Here is a 17989-nt window from a genome sequence, read left to right as displayed (position 1 = left end):
GATGAATGCCAATTCTAATTGCTAGAGTTGTTGTTTGCCAAGTTCTTGAATCTCAAGGTAAAGCTCCTGCCTCGCATTTACACTCATAGTGCCTAATTCCTAATGTAAATCATCCATATCTAGTCACCTGCAACACATGGATATAACACCATATTAGTGAATTTGGGAATTTCCCAATTCCCATTTTTGAATACTTAAAAAAGGGGACATGGATAACATGTTTGTAAGTTTCTCAAAATCCTATCATATGACCTATCGTTGGAAAGCGCTTGAAAAATGGAATCTAAAGAGCTATAAAGCGCTCTTTTTGGATTAGTGGTGTTCAAGTTATGGTTAATCCAAACTTTTGACCACGTGTCCCAAACTTGTGGGAAATTCCCATATTCCCCAATATGGTGTTATATCAGATCAATGTAGACACAACAACAAAGTAGAAGGCTTTTAGTTTACCTATGTTTGAATGCTATTAAAAAGCTTGGTAAGATAGTTTTCTTTTTATGATTTTCAGTGAGAAAAAAGTGCATAAAACTCTCCATGTGTGTTGCAAAAAAGTGATATAATGCATGCATGATGCAAATTCCTACTCGCAATGTGTGGACGAATACATCCTTCCGTGAGAACAACCTCTAAACAACTTAGGAAAAGACAAAAAACAATCATAGTGCAAAAAAACCTTTTTCTAAAGACATTGAAGCTCTAAAACCAATCAATTTTCAACCTCAAAATTGAGGAAAATTTCTCCCAATTTTAACCCTTGAAATTCAAGGCAATGCCAAAAGTCGTTTTTTTCATTTCTGAAGAATTAAATATACAAAATCTTATGATTTTGTCTCATAATGACCTTTTCACTATATATATATATATGTGTGTGTGTGTGTGTGTGTGTGTGTGTGTGTGTGTATGGTAAAATTTACTTGAACACTCCCCATAGCCTTGAAAGTTGTGCATGGTCTTTGTATAGATATAAATATATATATTTGTATGGTTAAATTTAAATTTACCTAAACACTTGCCATAGCTTAGAAAGGCATGCATCAATATTCCCTTTATGTTGGGTAAGCTATAGTTAGAATGTTTAGATATATCATGCATAGGAGTGTCATGCCCATAACATTTGGTGCTCATCTTTTAATAGTGCTAAATACACATCCATTTGGTGCTCATCTTTTAATAGTGCTAAATACACATCCATTTGTTTCACTTTGTACTTTCGAGGTACTAGTAGACGAAGCAAGAGATTCCCCTTCTTATTGGTCAACCATGGCAAGATGTTGTACTTTACTATTACCACTGGCCATGTACTCCATGATGCGGAATCCAAACCAAATGGATAAATAGCATCCATTACTAGACCAAGATATATATATATCAAAACTTCTCCTCAAATTATGGCTATGTCTCCTTGATGTGTCTCCATGCAGCACAATCAATGAGAATCGTTAAGATACCATATGTAGATCATTTTCTAACATGCCATGTGTCATTAGCTCTACCATGGACTTGCACTTAAACATGTGTTTTATCCTTGGAATTCTAGAAAATTTCTTTAAAACTTGCACAAGGAATGGTTTGACCTTGATAATATTGCCTATATCTATGAGCACCACATTTTGGACATGCAGACAATTCTCCATACTCTCCACAAAATAGCACGCAATCATGTGGGCATGCATGTATACTCTTGTGGTCCATGTCCAAATAACTTAGCATCTTCTTGCCAAACAGCTGCTCATCTGGAGCCCAGCGGTTCGCACGAAGCAGGGTCATATGCTGGGTTCTCAGCCTCGTCTAGCCTGGGGACCTTTAGCGGCAGGCCCAGCTCGTAGTTTTGGAGACAGGCAGGCTTTCTGCAGTCTACCAGAGGAGATCCAGGTGGAGAGGCTGAGTCACTTCAGAGGGGGGTTGATTATGAGGGATGATATTCAGGAGGCACTCACAGAGGAGTGGTTCACGCCTCTCGAGCCAGTGGCCCCATGGTGGATGGGAGCCTTTACACAGTTGGAGATCCTGATTGCTGTCAGAGCTTGCACTGAGGATGGCAGATGCCTCTACTATGAGATTCAGGATGAGGGCAGACTCCAGAGAGTGGAGGTGGAGTCGCCTTTGGTTGCAGAGTGCACCTTTCAGAGGATTCAGGTAGTGGCCGCCACTTCTCGGAAGTGGCATATTGACCCCGACCCTGCTGATGTGCTCCCGGATTGGCGCATATGGGCATATGCAGTGCGCCCTTGGCCCGGCTACAATGGGACCCCGGGGAGTACGAGTGGCATGATCCTTATGCATCCCTTGAGGCCACAGAGATCACCTTTTTCCAGTATACTGTTCGGCTGGGGCGGCATATTTTGACGGCGAGGAGGACGGTTTCTCCAGTGGCAACGGGGCATTGGCGACTACAGGGACTCTCACAGGAGTTCCTGGAGGATTTTTGGGCTCGGCTCTGGGCTAGTCGACAGGCCCGCAGGATCTCGACTTTTCAGTGGTGGTCGCCCACCACAGGGGCTCAGCAAGTTGGCACTTGGCTTGTTTACAGCGGTCTTCCGGCGGCCTGCGTCCGATGCGGCCACCCTATGGAAACACAGAGACATTGCCTTTGGGATTGCCCTCAGGCACAGCAGATTTGGCTGCGGATGCTGTGTATTCTGGCCCCCCTCTCCAGAGGGTATGTTTACGTGGGGTGCCGCTGCTTGGTCGACTTCGTCAGGGCCTGCTATGGACTATGAGATGGAGCAGGGCAGTCAGGCCATCAGATTTATTAGGGGCCAGCCTCGCCTAGTTCCGGCACCGGATTTCTCGTCCGCCAGCTGGACACAGGAGAGGGATTTACGATGGGAGCTCCTCAGCAGCCTCACCATCTGGAGGGCCCGGTGCTTTACGGCCTTTGAGGGGAGATTGGAGCCACCAGCAGAGATTGTACGGGGGATTTGGCAGGAGTTGATCCACACCCTGCGAGGACAGTACGACCGCATCCGGGGAGACTCGGATGAGGCGATCTTACGGCGCCAGGCCTTTCACACCACTTGGCGCTGTGGCCCTTTCTACACCTTACACACGGGATCCCCTCGTTGGCACTACAGGCCACCTGTTTGGCTCTTCCCCCCCCCTATTGTATGATTTAGCCGCTCAGTTCTTTGTACTGATGCTTGTATTTTGCAGCACCTAGGGAGAGTCTCCCGGGCTGCCATGCTGTATTCGCTGCTCTGTCTCTCTTAGGAGTAGGAGAGATCTTTTGTAGCCCTACGGGCGTTTTTATTTAACTAATGAAAGGATCTTTTCTCGAAAAAAAAAACTTAGCATCTTCTTTGCCTTGTCTTGTATCTCGGCCATAGAGTTGTTCTCCTCGAGAAATATTGTAAATTGTAACACTGTGAATAATATAGAGACACTTGTTTGATCAACAATAAATAGAATATAAATTAATGAAAGAAAGACAACCTCATAACTTAGATGTTCTCGATCCCTTGTACAAAGGGGTTGATGACTCCAACTTCTTCTAACAATGTGTCTTGTCCATCATGTTAATCTCCAAATAATGCATCAATTTCATGTTTTTTACCCCTTCTTGTATATGTAGCTGCATATGCTCCCAAATATACGTATGTGTGCCTTGCATTGGGGTACTCTTCTCTTGGTTCTTCTATGGGTGTTGATTGAACTATATCCCTCATTGTGCCTCACCTCTCTGAGGCCTTGATTATACTACCAAATTGAATTATACTCACATGTAGTCTATATCATCCACATCCTAAGTAGACATAATGACTGAGAGCGATTGTGTGTGTATGTGTGTGTGTGAGAGAGAGAGAGAGAGAGTGTGTGTGTGTGTGTGTGTGGTGGATGGTGACGTACCCTTCTAATAGAGGAATTGCAACGTATGCAAGAAATTAAACTCTCTCTCTACCAACCACTCAGCCTTTGAAGATGAAAAATTGTCTACACACTCCATTGAAAAACTGAGAGAGAGAGAGAGAGAGAGAGAGAGAGAGAGAGAGAGAGAGAGGACAAAGATATCTCTTTAGAAAAATAAGATACGTGATATTTATATGGCTACAATTTATTCGTTGGTGGCCAATACCAACAATTAATTTTTAGTATTAAGAAAGCATCCGTATCCATGATTTCTAGAATGAATCCATGTATGAATGGCTTATGTATTATCTTAAATATTTTGTTTGTCCAACTTTTTAGGATCTTTATTAAGCTCCCTCAAGCTCTCTACATTTCGGTAAGAGACATGCACTACCATTCTCTTTGCTATTACAACCTAAGATGCTTGGGAAAACTTTGCTTTAAAATATGTTTTTTTTAATAATTATCTTTTGTGTAGTATTAATGCACAAAACTATGTAAATAGTATTATGCATAGGTCTATGCATAAGATCTTTGGACTCCCCTCCTAGGCTGTCATCTAGTAATATAAGGGACTACACGACACATGATGAGATATGAGACTTCTTTCAGATGCTCTCCCTTAAGTAGTAGGAGAGGTAGCCATGCTAGAGCATGGCACACATATCCTATGGTTTTGCACCTTAGATAACCAGGCTAGTGAAAGAGGGAGTTCATACCGTAGGTCTCCACAAAGTGATAGAAGCCGCCATAGTAGTGGAAATACTAGTGGCAATGGTGGTGGTGGTGATAGTGGTGGTATTGGTGGTTGTTGTGGGTGGTGGTGGGATGATGTTTACACTTCACCTTATCATCTACAAGAGAGTTGGCAGTGTTTTGGTTAATGCCACTACTATGGTATCCAGCCTGGGACCCACTCTAGGCATTCATACTCCTCAGTCTCCGAATGCCCACACTCCTTGCTTTAGGGCACCTGCATGCTATTCTTATTGATGCTACAAATGATGGAGCCACGATGGTGGACTCATCAATGAGAAGAGGATGCAAGTACTACCACATCTTGACATGTGTACATCAACTCTTGTCAGCGGTCGAGTTTTCCCATGATATCCTTAGGAACTGGAACAACCACGAAGAGCTATATCCTCAACCAACTCTATCGATCCTGCAACAACCAAACCAAGATGAAAATTTTAGTACAAAGTGGATGCTAAAGAGGACGACAACCACAATGAGTCATCAAAGGTTACATGTACGAGATGCATTAAAAGAGAAAAAATAAGCTCCCCTGTATCTAGATGTAAATGATTAGAGGAAGGATAGGGATGAAATACTTGACACCCTTGATAAGTATAAGAAATAATAAGAGGAAGCTAGAGCATGTTTCAAAGATTCACGGTTCTCATCTCGATAATGGGCGTGACACCGGATACTTATGTACATACTTCATAAGTGAATCCCTCACATTTACTCCATGTGCTTATCCATGCTTCCGTACTCCATGTATTTATGTATAGCCTGTACCATATGTGTACTCAATTGCCTTCAATGAATGTGTGTAGAAAGAGACAACTGGTCGTGCCTATATGCAAGACAAGTACAAATATACATGGAGGCATAGAAAATCTACATTGCTCAAAATCTTGGCGCAATAAGAGAATCCAATTAATTGGGCCCACATTTTTAACTATGTAAGTATAATGGTTTACGAATTAAGTTTACAACTTATGGTTTGGTATCATGTAACTTATGGTTTACCTATATTTATTGAGGGAATTTAGAAAGAGGCTCACAATGCCGAGGAAGGGAAAGGAGGTGATGGTGGGAATGATGACGACTAGATAGGCTATTTTCAATTTACTCTTTTTTGGACAATGTCAATATCATTTATTGGTATCGAATACTTATTTTCATAAAGCATGCTAGACCTACAGAGAGAAAACAGGTGGCTAAATAGCAAGAAAAATAGGAAGCTAAACAGCTCGAAGAATTATGTCGGGGGCTCTAAGACAACGATTGCTAGATGGACTTGATGCACAGAATGCAAAGGCACTGCGATTTCTCAACACCAGTTTTTAAATTTGTTTATATGTTGCGTAAGAAAACAGATTATTTGCAATTTCTCTACATGATGTTCTAGTTTTGCAAAACTATTGATGCAAGGTCACAGACTTGATCGTGCTACCTATTCTTTCGTGAGTGTTTCTTATTTTAGTTAGAGAAATTTATTTGTACAATTGTGCTACCCATTCCTTCGTGAGTGTAGGATTGAACTGTATCTTTTCTTATAGAATGACTACAGGAAATCTGCCATTTCCAATGCAGAGTCGTATGCTTTTATTGGACCCAATGTTGTTGACACACTTGCATGATCCAACTGTCACATTTTTTAATATCCTGAATTGGTTTTGTGTGCTAACATGGACTCCCTCAATGTGGTTTTGTTGGCTTACCACAAAATGTAAGTATCAGTACAGTTTTTATACATGATAAATTCATTAATGATCTTTTTGTAAGCCTTTAAGCTTTTTTGCAGAAGCCATTGGAGATTGGCATTTTATGACCTTCGTGCCAAAGTATGTTACTTAGCCAACTCAATGGCATGCTACCACAATGGACATATCCAATTAAATAGATTGCCTCACACAGTTGGCACTAGAGTTCTCTTTGTAGTTGCATCATGAGAGGGAGATGCAATGTATGAAATAATCTAGACCACCCTCCTCCTCATCCACACACCACCATGATTACCAATATGTGTATGGTATTTCAAGGTAGTTGAAATACCATCCACACACCACCACAATTACCAATATGTGTATGGTATTTCAAGGTAGTTGATTAGTTGCATGAACATGGCATGGATATGGACCATCTCACCCCATTTCAATAGAGTCTAGATTCCCCTTACCTTAACCTCTCATGACATGAGATCAATCGAGTGTAATAATATTCTAGGTATATCTTCTTAGACACATACATCATAAATGGGTGAGAAGAGAGTTTTTAGACACCACTTCTTAAGACTTTTCCCATCACACAGTTGGCACTAGAGTTTTCTTTGTAGTTGCATCATGAGAGGGAGATGCAATGTATGAAATAATCTAGACCACCCTCCTCCTCATCCACACACCACCACGATTACCAATATGTGTATGGTATTTCAAGGTAGTTGAAATACGATCCACACACCACCACGATTACCAATATGTGTATGGTATTTCAAGGTAGTTTATTAGTTGCATGAACATGGCATGGATATGGACCATCTCCCCCCATTTCGATAGAGTCTAGATTCCCCTTACCTTAACCTCTCATGACATGAGATCAATCGAGTGTAATAATATTCTAGGTATATCTTCTTAGACACATACATCATAAATGGGTGAGAAGAGAGTTTTATAGACACCACCTCTTAAGACTTTTCCCATCACAAATGCATGACCCTATTTCTTCTATGAAACTGGTATATGAAGAAGAGGGATCATAGGACAATCATTTGCTATTTGGATGTATATTTTCCATTTTTTTCATTTACTTTTCAATTCTTCCATCGCTAATGTCGGTGTTCGCCGCTTGTGTGGTTTCGGACCACCTAGTCAGCTCCTACAGAGCATGACTAATGCAATTGTGCCCAATGCAATAAGCCAACGGTGACACGTTAAGCTACTCGTCTATGTAATCTAGAGGAGTTAATCATGTTTACATACAGGCTAGTTCCTAGGCCTCTCATGATTCAAGAATCGAGTTCTCGTCCAGACAGGAATGCTCTTTACATGGAATGATGGAGAATAGATAGAACAATGCAAAGAGAGGAGAGATAAGTGAGAGAGAAATTCCAACAACATTCTTTTGTATTAGCTTTGGCAAATACAAAGTTTTACAATGGTAAAAGCTTGACTCCTTCACTCAGTAGTCAACCACCCTCTATTCCTTATCCTCTCATCCACCCATATCCGACTAGAATCCTTTTGTTGCTTACATCCATACACATACTATCCGCTCTTCAAGAAACTATTACAAGTTTGTTACAAAACAAGAAGGCTTAGTTTGTTGCACAATGGTCAGCAATAACTGGCGGCGAAACAGGCTGGCTGGCCGCTGACACCTAGCGATCCGTGGTTGATGCTGCACCAGTATCAAAGCCCAGAGTTGTTCTCGAAAAACAATTCATCTAGATATTCCTGACTCGGAATCCAACGGTTAGACACTTATGGCTTATCTCTGATTTACCTTCTGCTTCTACTTTTGTTGGTGTAATACCCTCTGAAACAAATTGGATAGGGTAGTCTTGGGCATATCTTAGCTCATAGACCCTTTTCCTACTGCTCACCCATGCATGGTCCACTTCATTTCTTTCATCCACTCGTCGTCGGAACTGCACATCTATGGAGTGCGCCTCTAGATACCTTGCCCTGGCCCTTCTCATTGTGTCCACATCCATGCATGTTGCAAAGGCATGGGGATTTGTTTGCTCTAGGGTGATGATGCTATCTGTTTTCTCTAGTTCTCTTGGCCTTCTTCTCCTGCCCCAACTCCATTTCCACCCATTGGGTGGTATACCTGTTGGTTTTGACTTTGGTACTCCCCTTCCTCTTTCTGCTAGGTAACTCTATTGGGGTGAGGGGCACTAGCAGTATTGCTCTTCCAGTGAATAGTGGCCTCCTCACTCAGATCTCTGAGTCATAAGAGCTCATTGCTTCTGTGCATAGGTCTAGATCGGGGGGATGTGATTTTTCCTTGTCTGGCTACTCCTACCTGAGAGCTCATCTAGCCCTATCCTGCTACCTTAGGCGCTTCCAATTGGTTCATGAATTTCACAATTTCATCCTAGTTGGAAGGCCTCATGAGCTGTGTGGATCAAATTTTGCATGCACTTCAGTGCAATCTCGTTCCGAATGCCCATGTGTTTTTGGCCCATTTCCTCTTGCATCTTTCTTTCCAAGTCCTCCTTTTCCCTTTTTTCTATTTCAGCCCAACTTTGGAAGTCCTCCAACATTTTTGTTTTTGACAGCACTTCCTCTGCATGTGCCTTTTTCATGGCCTCCATTAGTTTTGCCTTCTTTCTAAGGTCAGCACACTAGCTATCGTAAGGGTGACATTCAGCTCATATGTAGTCATTTTCCCTCATTTCTCCCTTGTTATCCTTACAAGCATGGCTTCCTCCACTTCCCTTTTCAGGGGTTTTATTATCTTGCCACCCTGTCTCTGTTGCTCTTTGAGTTCTTCTATGAGCACCTCTAGTTCTTCAATCTTGACCCTCAGTGTGGCCTCAATATTTTCTTTCTCCTCTAGCTTCTTCGTAGCTGCCCATGCATGCTCTTTAAGTTCATTGTTGGGGATGAGATCCATTGATGATCCTTTCCATAAGACGATTTCTTTTCCCTTCCCTTCAGATTGCGCGGCTGGCTTCTTTCCTTCACCCTTCAAGATCGTGAATCTTCTTTTCCGAATTTTCATCTCTTCCCTCAACTTCTCATTTTCATTTTGTAGCTCTTCTTCTCTGCTGGCACCTCCTCCGTTGTGTTGTTGCGAGCTCCTTTGCCCACTTGGCTTGTTGCTATTGTTTCCAAGGCCTTTTTTGGCTACAAGCCTACTGTCTTGGCTGGATTTGGGTTTCTGGACCCCCTCGTCTGAATCTCCCCCTTTTAACTGGCAGGGAGTCAACTGTTTGTAAGAAGGTGTGGGGGCTTGCATAATAGTTGTTAACTTTGTAATATACTCTCCCCGCATCTCCTTAAGGTCATCTACTACAAGACCTTCCCATTGCTCCATATTCTCCACATCAAGCTCGTATATTTCAGGGAACTCCTCTGCATCTAGCACTACAAGCCTGGCTTCTATTTTTACCAACTCCACCTTGTCTTTATCAACCCTATCCTGGACCTCTTAAATGAATTTGAGGTACTCTTCCTAGATTAGAGTGACTTGTTTCTCAGTCCTTACTTGATTTTCTTTGGCCCTCTCCAATTCTTCCTGCATTTGTGCAATAACCTTTTCCTTTCTGGCCATCATTTCCTTCATATTCTCCATTTCCCTTTTTATCCCTATGTTGGCCTACTAGAGTTCCTGAATTTCGTTTTGCAATACATCGATTCGGCCAGCCTCCATCCTTCTCTTGCATAGTTTCTCTTGCAAGGGTTCCTGCGGGCTCATCACAACGTGCTGGAGGGCTGCATCTTTCTCCTTGATGAGTGCTTGTAGCTTTGTCGTCTCCTTCAGCCTATCAATCATACTGATACATCATTAAAGGTAATTAAGGGCTCCTTGTACCCACTCTGTGTCAATGGATTCTAGAAAGCTTGCGAGCTTGGTTGCAGAGATGTTTGATTGTGCAGGTGTATCTAGTTGCAAGCTTAGTGGTACCCTCATGTTTGCTGCTACTCCAACCTTTGTGATAAAATCAACTTTCCAATATCGACCAAGTCCTCTTTGAGCTCAGGACTTCTTGCTACCTCCATTGCCCCACTAGCTCCCTCCTTGGCAATTTTCCCCTTCTTCCTGCCCATCTTTTTGTCACCAAATTTAAAGATTCTTGTCTTCCTTAGTCCGGATGATGCGAAGTCTTGAGTCTTCTTGCCCTTTCTTGAAGTTGCTTCGCTGCCCTGCCGGACGTCACCTGTTTCTAGGGATTTCCTATTGCCTCCTCTTTGGGGCCTTTCTCCTTGTCCTTTTTAGCTCCTCCTTAGACCTTCTCGTTAAACAAGGCTGTCAGACAAGGGCCAATCTTTGTTTTTTTGTTGAGCCTTGTTAGTTTCCCAATCTGTTCCTTCAAATTGTGGTACAGGACCTCTGTCGAGGTCACTCTTGTTTTGGCTTCGGCTACCTTCACCATTTTGAAAGTTTTTCTAGACATGTAGTATGGTTTGTGTGTGAGATTGATCATCTCAGTTTCTATGTATCTTCATCTACCGTGACTGTAATATTGAATTCCTTGGCCCTGCCCTTGCGAGCCGAATTCCCTAATGAAGTCCTTGTCATTGCTGGCTTGATCTCGACTTCCCCCTTGGTCGGCAATTTAAACACTTCAGCTACATATAAAGGGTCGAAGACCTTCTTCTCACCTGATGGTAGAGTGATGACGTTTCACTTTTGAAGCTGATCCAACTGCTTCTTAGATCTAAAGTTGTATTGGAGCTTCTCTTAGGGCAGCTCTATGAATTGCTTTAGTGCCATTTTATCCAGCCAATCAGCATGCTTGTCTGCCTCCTTGTACAGACTGGACAGGAGATACTTGAATTCCACCATCCTGTAAGATGCAAGAGACTTAGGGTTGAGGGACAAAAGGTAGGGGTGGCAGTAGAGTTTAGCATGAAGAATGGTGGAAGCATAGCACAATAGAGAGTTTTTGCACAATGACATGCAAACTAGGCCTTCTATAGAGAAAGTGATACGATTTCTAGCCGTTGTCGTGGTGCATGCCCCCCCTTGGTACGACCATAACTACCTAATATCTCCATGATTTTCCCAAAATCTTTTTAAAATCTATCCATCAGTGCCCACTGCCCTAGATGCAAGGTCATTAATTGCCGGATTGAGGAGGGGAGATAGTGATTTGATGCGTCTCCCTTTCCATTTATGTATCCTTTTTTGGGATGGCAACCTCAATTTTCTTGCCACCTCCACGCTGTTGCTAGCTCGCTTCTCGTTCTCTGTGCACCTTCTTCTTCCTTTTATCCTTCTTTTTCTTCTTGGGGTCTTTGCTTGTTTGCTTCAAGATTCCCTTAACTCTGGTTGCTCCCACCACCACTTCTTCGAAGGTGAGGGTATCCCAATCATATGCAAAGGCCACCACTATCTGGAGCTTTTCCCTCAGTCCTCTCACGAACCATCGACTCAATGTGGCTGGCGTAGCTTTGTTGGGCTGATCCAGATGCATTAACAGTGCTCGAAATTTAGCTGGAGAATCTTTTGTCGGCCTCTTCTTTTGAGTTAGCATCTATAGCTTTTCCAGTACTTCTGTGATGGTCTTGTATTTTGTGAATCTTTTCAGGAAGGCCTTCTTCAACTCTTCAAATATCTGAAAGTGCTCCAAACCATATTGCGCATACTAGCTAGTGGCCTTGCCATAGAGTTGTCATAAAGTACTCTGTCATTTGTGGCAACGGAGCTCAAGTGGCCAAGGATGTGGTTTCGAAGATGAAGATGTGTGCATCTAGATCCTCCTTGCTCTTTCCCTTGAACATTGGGTACTTGAGAAACACATCTATTGATTCTTCTTCTTCTTGAGCTTCGTGCCTCATATTTTGAAGCTCATGGTGCTCTCCTTCCTGGTTCCTTAGTGCTTCCTGAATCTACCATTCCTTAGCGAATTCAGATCACAACTAATTAATTAGTCCTGGCTTTAAGAGGATTGGGGGGCAGCGGCGTACCTAGAGCCTGCGTAATCGAAGAGTCTGCCCCAGCTGGAGAAGACGATGAGACCAACGTCGGCATCGCAAAGCACAGAGAGCTCGCGGGCCTTCTTCACCAGACCAACACGCCGCTTGCAGAAGGTCACCTGTCGGTTCGTGGTGTTCTCTATCCTCTTGATCTCTATCTTGCTTCGCCCCATGGGCAAATAGCTGTTCAAAGCTCAAGCGTAAAGCCTGTGTGACAGTGTGTGCGCGCGCGTTTTCACTGTTACTCAAAGAGAACAGTGCATGATCTAAAGGTCAGAGATGGGCATCATGTTCGTTGTTTAACATTTTGGCTATATAATACTTGGAAATTTTTACACTAAAGAAATATTTTACACTAAAGAAAAACTTGATATATTTTACTAAACCAGTCAATTTTGACGGGTAAGGGTGCCCGTCAAAAATCAAACCTCTACTACGTGAGAGGGAACCTCTACTACGTGAGAGTGTCCACCTGCATGCAAACACATGGTTAGTATGCAATGTCCCCAAGAGGATTTGAACCCAGAAACTCTAGTACAAAGTCTAAAGTCTTTGAAGTGTCAAATTTTAGTATTTGCAATTCAAAGAGCTTGGCAATAGTACAAATAGTTTACAATTATGAAAGCATAAGAGCTCTATTGGTAAGGCGCTCTAAGGGGAAGGCAGGCTCAGCTCCCTTAGATTCAATTTCTATCGTGTTCTAGTGGTGGATGCATTATCTGTACATTTAGTAGATTCATTGTTTATAAGTTATTTTTTAATATTTGATATTTTGGTTCAAATTTACCTTTTTTAATTGTTAAAGCTACACGCATGACCATAATTATTCCACTTATTGGGTATTTGGATATCATTCATTTTACCAAAACCTACAAACATCCTAGAAGACAACTAAACCAAATTTAATACAATGATGGTATGTTTTCACAATTGGGATTTGAGCTAGACCTGCCTATGCTACTTTCCATTTCTATCCTTATGTCATCCTCCTTTATAAAGTTTCCCAACAAAGCTCAATGGTTGCTATCCTATCCCACATTTTCTTGTGCCTTTATACACACACCCACCCTCAACCACACCCCTTGTGTCTTTATGAACATCTCTCATAGTAAATGTGTCCAGTACCACTTACACACACATATCCTTGAGAAAAGGGGAGGGGGGTTATTGTATGGGGGGGAGTCATTAAATGAAAACCTTGCACACTATTTGCATTGAAGATGTATTTTCAAAACCACTTAGTAATGAATTTTGAATTTTAAAATGAAACCTCTCTCTAATTTTTTTAGGTACCCTTTTGGATAAATATAATATAATTTTTCAATTCTTTAACCACCTTATGAATGTAATTTTTTCTGTAAGCCCATGGAAATTAAGTGTATCTTGTTTTTCATGATGTCAGTAATTGAAAAGAGACTTTGGATGTAAGAAATAACTTGGTATGTGGCTAAGAGCTCTTCAGAATCTATGATCTATCGGCTAATGTTTTCCACATTATGGCAAAAAATGTTTAAAAAGGGTCGCATTTTAATCACTCGTACGAGATTTGGATTAAGCTTTGGACCAATAGAATTGTGACATTCAACCATAAATATGTCATCGGGTGTCATATCCATTTTTCACTAACTTCACTAGTTTTGGGTATTTTAGTAGGTTATCACCACTTTAATGTAATATGGCATAGCTATTTCAACTTCACTTTACTAGGTTTCAAATGTTGTACTTCAAAAAATAAAAAATAAAAATTTATGTTCTCCCCAAAATATGTAAATGCATTTGAAATTCCCTAGTCTACCATAATTGCACCACTTTCTCGTCATCTTTTTGCATCATCCATCATCTAACAATCTAACCTGAGGTGCACTCCTAATGCCATTTCATCATGCATCCTTCATAGTGTTAAAGATGATCAGGGTGTGTGGAAAGGTATAAACTTCAAATTAAACGATTGGGTGACTATGCAACCATCATGAAAAAAATCCTCATAGGATAAAAAAGAGTAGAGGGGACGTGGATGCCATTGGATTTAGAGCAAAAATTTGTGTAGTATGACCTAATGATCAACTTGAGTGATGAAGACAATAGTCATCCCTATAAATGCAAAATGGACATAGAGAGATCTTTGCACGTCCTTGGAATTTCTATTAGATGCCATACCATCATATTTCAATTTTAAGGTAGATGGTATTATGGTGGGAAGAAAATCTGAAAATACTTTTAGTTGTATGAAATGTCTGTCTCCCATAATCTTGAAGTTTTCTTAATATAATATAATTTTGTATCCATCTATCTTGTCTTGTGAATTCATTTTGTAAAAGAGTTATTCAACGTTATTAAGACAAGATGACCAATGTAAACGAGAAATTGAACTTAATATTAATTTCATATATATATTTATTACAATGGTATCTATACAAATTGGTTGGTTATAATGTGTGAGAACAAAAATACTTTCTACTCCTGGGTGGTTGCAAGATGAGGTTATCTAGTTTTGTTTAGTGGGCGCCCTTGGGTTTAACCTGAAAAATAGGTAATTTTTCCAGAAGAATAGCCAATCTCTCCAAGTCAGCCACCCCCAAGGAGTTTCACTTTAAGGTCTTCTAATGAAACATCACATGCAAAGTTGGGAAACTAAAACTATAATCTTATCAAATATCCAATAATTGCAAAGCCCCTTTTCTTTGGAAACAAAAATTGTATACAAGTCCTGTCATCGGAGGTCTCGATAGGTACACTAAATGTGAGTAAATTACCTATAACTTTTACATTATTACTTATATGATATTCCCACTTTGCATATCACAAACTCACATAATATGGAGATTAACTTGATTTAGTGAGTAATCTTTGAAGTGTTACACTATTTTCTATATTATTTAAAAGGTATTAGAATTGTTAAAAACATACTATTTTGTCCTCCCACCACATCTACCATTTAAAATGCTCAATTTGTATGGATCTGGTGATAATTAGATTAGGGAAGATTAGTAGAATGTGGATCTAAGATAATATTACAATTCTAACAGTTAGATTTTTGTAGATTTACTTTATAAAATTTATTATGACTATTAGAGGTCCATTAAATCAATTGTAATTTAATTCTAGAAAATCAAATATTAAAATTTTCAATCTAAAAACTCTAGAGATAAATATACTTGTTACTATGATTTTTTTATTTTTTATTTTTTCTTAATGTGAGTATGAAAAGCTCCAATTTCAATTCTCCCAAGTGATAATTCCCATATTGTGTCCATTCTCCCCTTTTCAAGTCTAAAACTAATCCTAGTTAGGTTTGGAAATCTAAGCTTGGTAATCCTCAAAGCCTAAATATCATGCCATGTGTGAGGCTTGGGTGGACACAAATCTTATATGTGCATGCTACTTTATGTCCACATCAGCTTTCGAGAGAATCCACATAAGCACCATGCCACCTCACCTTGCCACATCCACCCTCCTCCATGTCAGCATGGTCAACCTAGTTGACTTCCCACCTCATCATTCTAGTCATCATTAATGCCACATCTTCTTCTCACCTTTGCATGCCACCTCGCACTTGGTGACATAGCATGCCACATCAAGGAATAGCCACGTCAGCCATAATAATGCCACATGTTTAGTAAAAGTCACGTGGCATGTACGCATGACACCTGGCACCTCCTTCCTTCCTTCCCAATTTTTTTTCAAAAGTAGATTTTTGAAAAAGTTAATTTAGTATATTTTTAATATTTTTCAAAAAAGAGAATTAGAATATAGAATTTCAAAGAATAAAATATATATAACTTATTAATATAAAAGAATTTAAAATCACTAAGTTTAAAGGATTATATTTTTAAAATTAGATAAATAAAATTTTTTTAAGTCCATATTATTTTATTTTAAAATTTGATTTTTAAAATTTAATATTTCTTAAAAACATTTTTATGTGTAGGAAAAACCTTTGAAAGAAAATGTAGTTATACAGTTATAAAACAAAAGATAATTTTAAAATATATTTTTATATCTAGTAATGATAAATATTTAGATTTATAAATATTTACTATTAATAATATTAATTTTTTAAGTGGATAATAGTTTTCTTTTTATCTTTATGTTTATCTTAAGTATCCAATCAGTCATAGGTAAGAAATCCAATTAGATTTGAAGTGGATAAGCTACTTTTTCTATATAAACACACATCTTTAATACTATCCCACACACATCTCTAGTATTATTGCATCATTGAGCCTTCATAAATTTGTCTCTCTTAGCTTCCTTGAGAATGGGTTCTCAAAGTCGTAGGAGTCGGAAACATGATAGGACTAAACTTCTCCCTATCCACCAAGTTCAAGAGGTGGAAACAAAAAGGGTAGCTCATGAGGCAAAGATAGAGTAGAAACCATGTCAACGAGCAACACCTTTCATTTTGGCAATGATCCAAGCCTTGCTCCTTCTCTTCCTCTTCCTCTCCCTTTGCGATTTTCTCCCCCACTATCCGTTAGTTTAGATAATCCACATGAACCAACCCTTCCTGAGCCCCCTTCTCTTCCACAAGAACCCATCCCCCCTCCTTTGGACATCCATAGTGTGTATAGGAAAGAACTATCAAAGTTAGTGGTGCATGGTCCTGCCCATGTAATCTTCCAATCCTATTTCAAAGACCTCACATCCTCATCATAGGCATGCATGCTTGATGCTTTTATCGATCAGTCTCATAATACGCCAGACAAGGACCAATCTTTGTTTTTGTGTTGGGTCTTGTAAGCTTCCCAATCTGTTCCTTCAAATTGTGGTGCAAGACCTCCACCAAGGTCACTCTTGTTTTGGCTTTGGCTACCATCACTATTCCGAAAGTTTTTTAGACATGCAGTATGGTTTGTGTGAGAGATTGATCATCTCAGTTTCTGTGTGTCTTCATCTACCGTGCCTATAATCATGAATTCCTTGGCCAGGCCCTCCAGTGAGCCAAATTACCTAATTAGGTCCTCGTCGTTCGTCGGCTTGTTGTTGCTCTCAACTTCCCCCTCGTCCAGCAATTTAAACACTTCAACTACATATAAAGGGTCGAAGACCTTCTTCTTACCTGATGGCAGAGTGATGACGTTTGACTTTTGAAGCTGCTCCAACTGCTCTAAAGTTTTGTTCGAGCTCCTCTTAGGGCAACTCTATGAATTGCTTCAGTGCCATTTTACCAGCTAGTGGGCATGCTTGTCTACCTCCCACTAGCTTGTCTACCTCCTTGTACAAGGTGGATGAGAGGGAAGGTGGATGAGAGATACTTGAATTCCACCATCCTCTAAGATGTGAGAGACCTAGGGTTGAGGGACAGAAGGTAGGGGTGGTTAGAGAGTTTAGCATGAAGAATGGTGGAAGCATAGCGCACAGAGGAAATAAAGAAGAACTTTCTCTTCAATGCTGTGACAATATTGTAGAGAGCAGTGAGATAACAAAGAGGAATACATCGATACACCAAGGGCTATGCAAATTGTCCCCAAACAAAGAAATCATTTCTGAGGAAGAGTATTCTGCATCAAATTTGATTTAAGCACTCACCGGCTTGGTGGAGGGTGAGGGCCAACGCCTTCGCGAGCGGTACTGATGTAAGCTTGGAGGATTTCGTTCATGGTCCTTGCGGCGACACAGCAGGGAGCGAATTCAGATCACAGCTAATTAATTAGTCCTGGCTTTAAGAGGATTGGGGGGCAGCGGCGTACCTAGAGCCTGCCTAATCGAAGAGTCTGCCCGAGCTGGAGAAGACCATGAGAGCAACGCCGGCATCGCCAAGC

General features: G+C 40.6%; 1 protein-coding gene across 1 annotated transcript; it reads right to left on the bottom strand.

Annotated features, from left to right (window-relative positions):
• Positions 1 to 9906: 9906 nt before the first annotated feature.
• Positions 9907 to 12400, bottom strand: LOC147602601 (agamous-like MADS-box protein AGL15). Its single transcript, XM_086797837.1, has 3 exons — positions 12219 to 12400; positions 10237 to 10347; positions 9907 to 10081 (listed from the first exon to the last, which is right to left on the bottom strand). The coding sequence occupies exons 1-3, from the start codon at positions 12398 to 12400 to the stop codon at positions 9907 to 9909; spliced, it is 468 nt and encodes a 155-aa protein (XP_086653963.1).
• Between the last annotated feature and the right edge of the window lie 5589 nt (positions 12401 to 17989).

The sequence above is a fragment of the Cibotium barometz genome, unplaced genomic scaffold (assembly GCF_041138505.1).
Source record: "Cibotium barometz isolate CiBa-2024 unplaced genomic scaffold, ASM4113850v1 ctg412, whole genome shotgun sequence".
NCBI classification, from domain to species: domain Eukaryota; kingdom Viridiplantae; phylum Streptophyta; class Polypodiopsida; order Cyatheales; family Cibotiaceae; genus Cibotium; species Cibotium barometz.
Note: the sequence above shows the minus strand (reverse complement) of the source record. Positions and strands in the feature narration are given on the sequence as shown.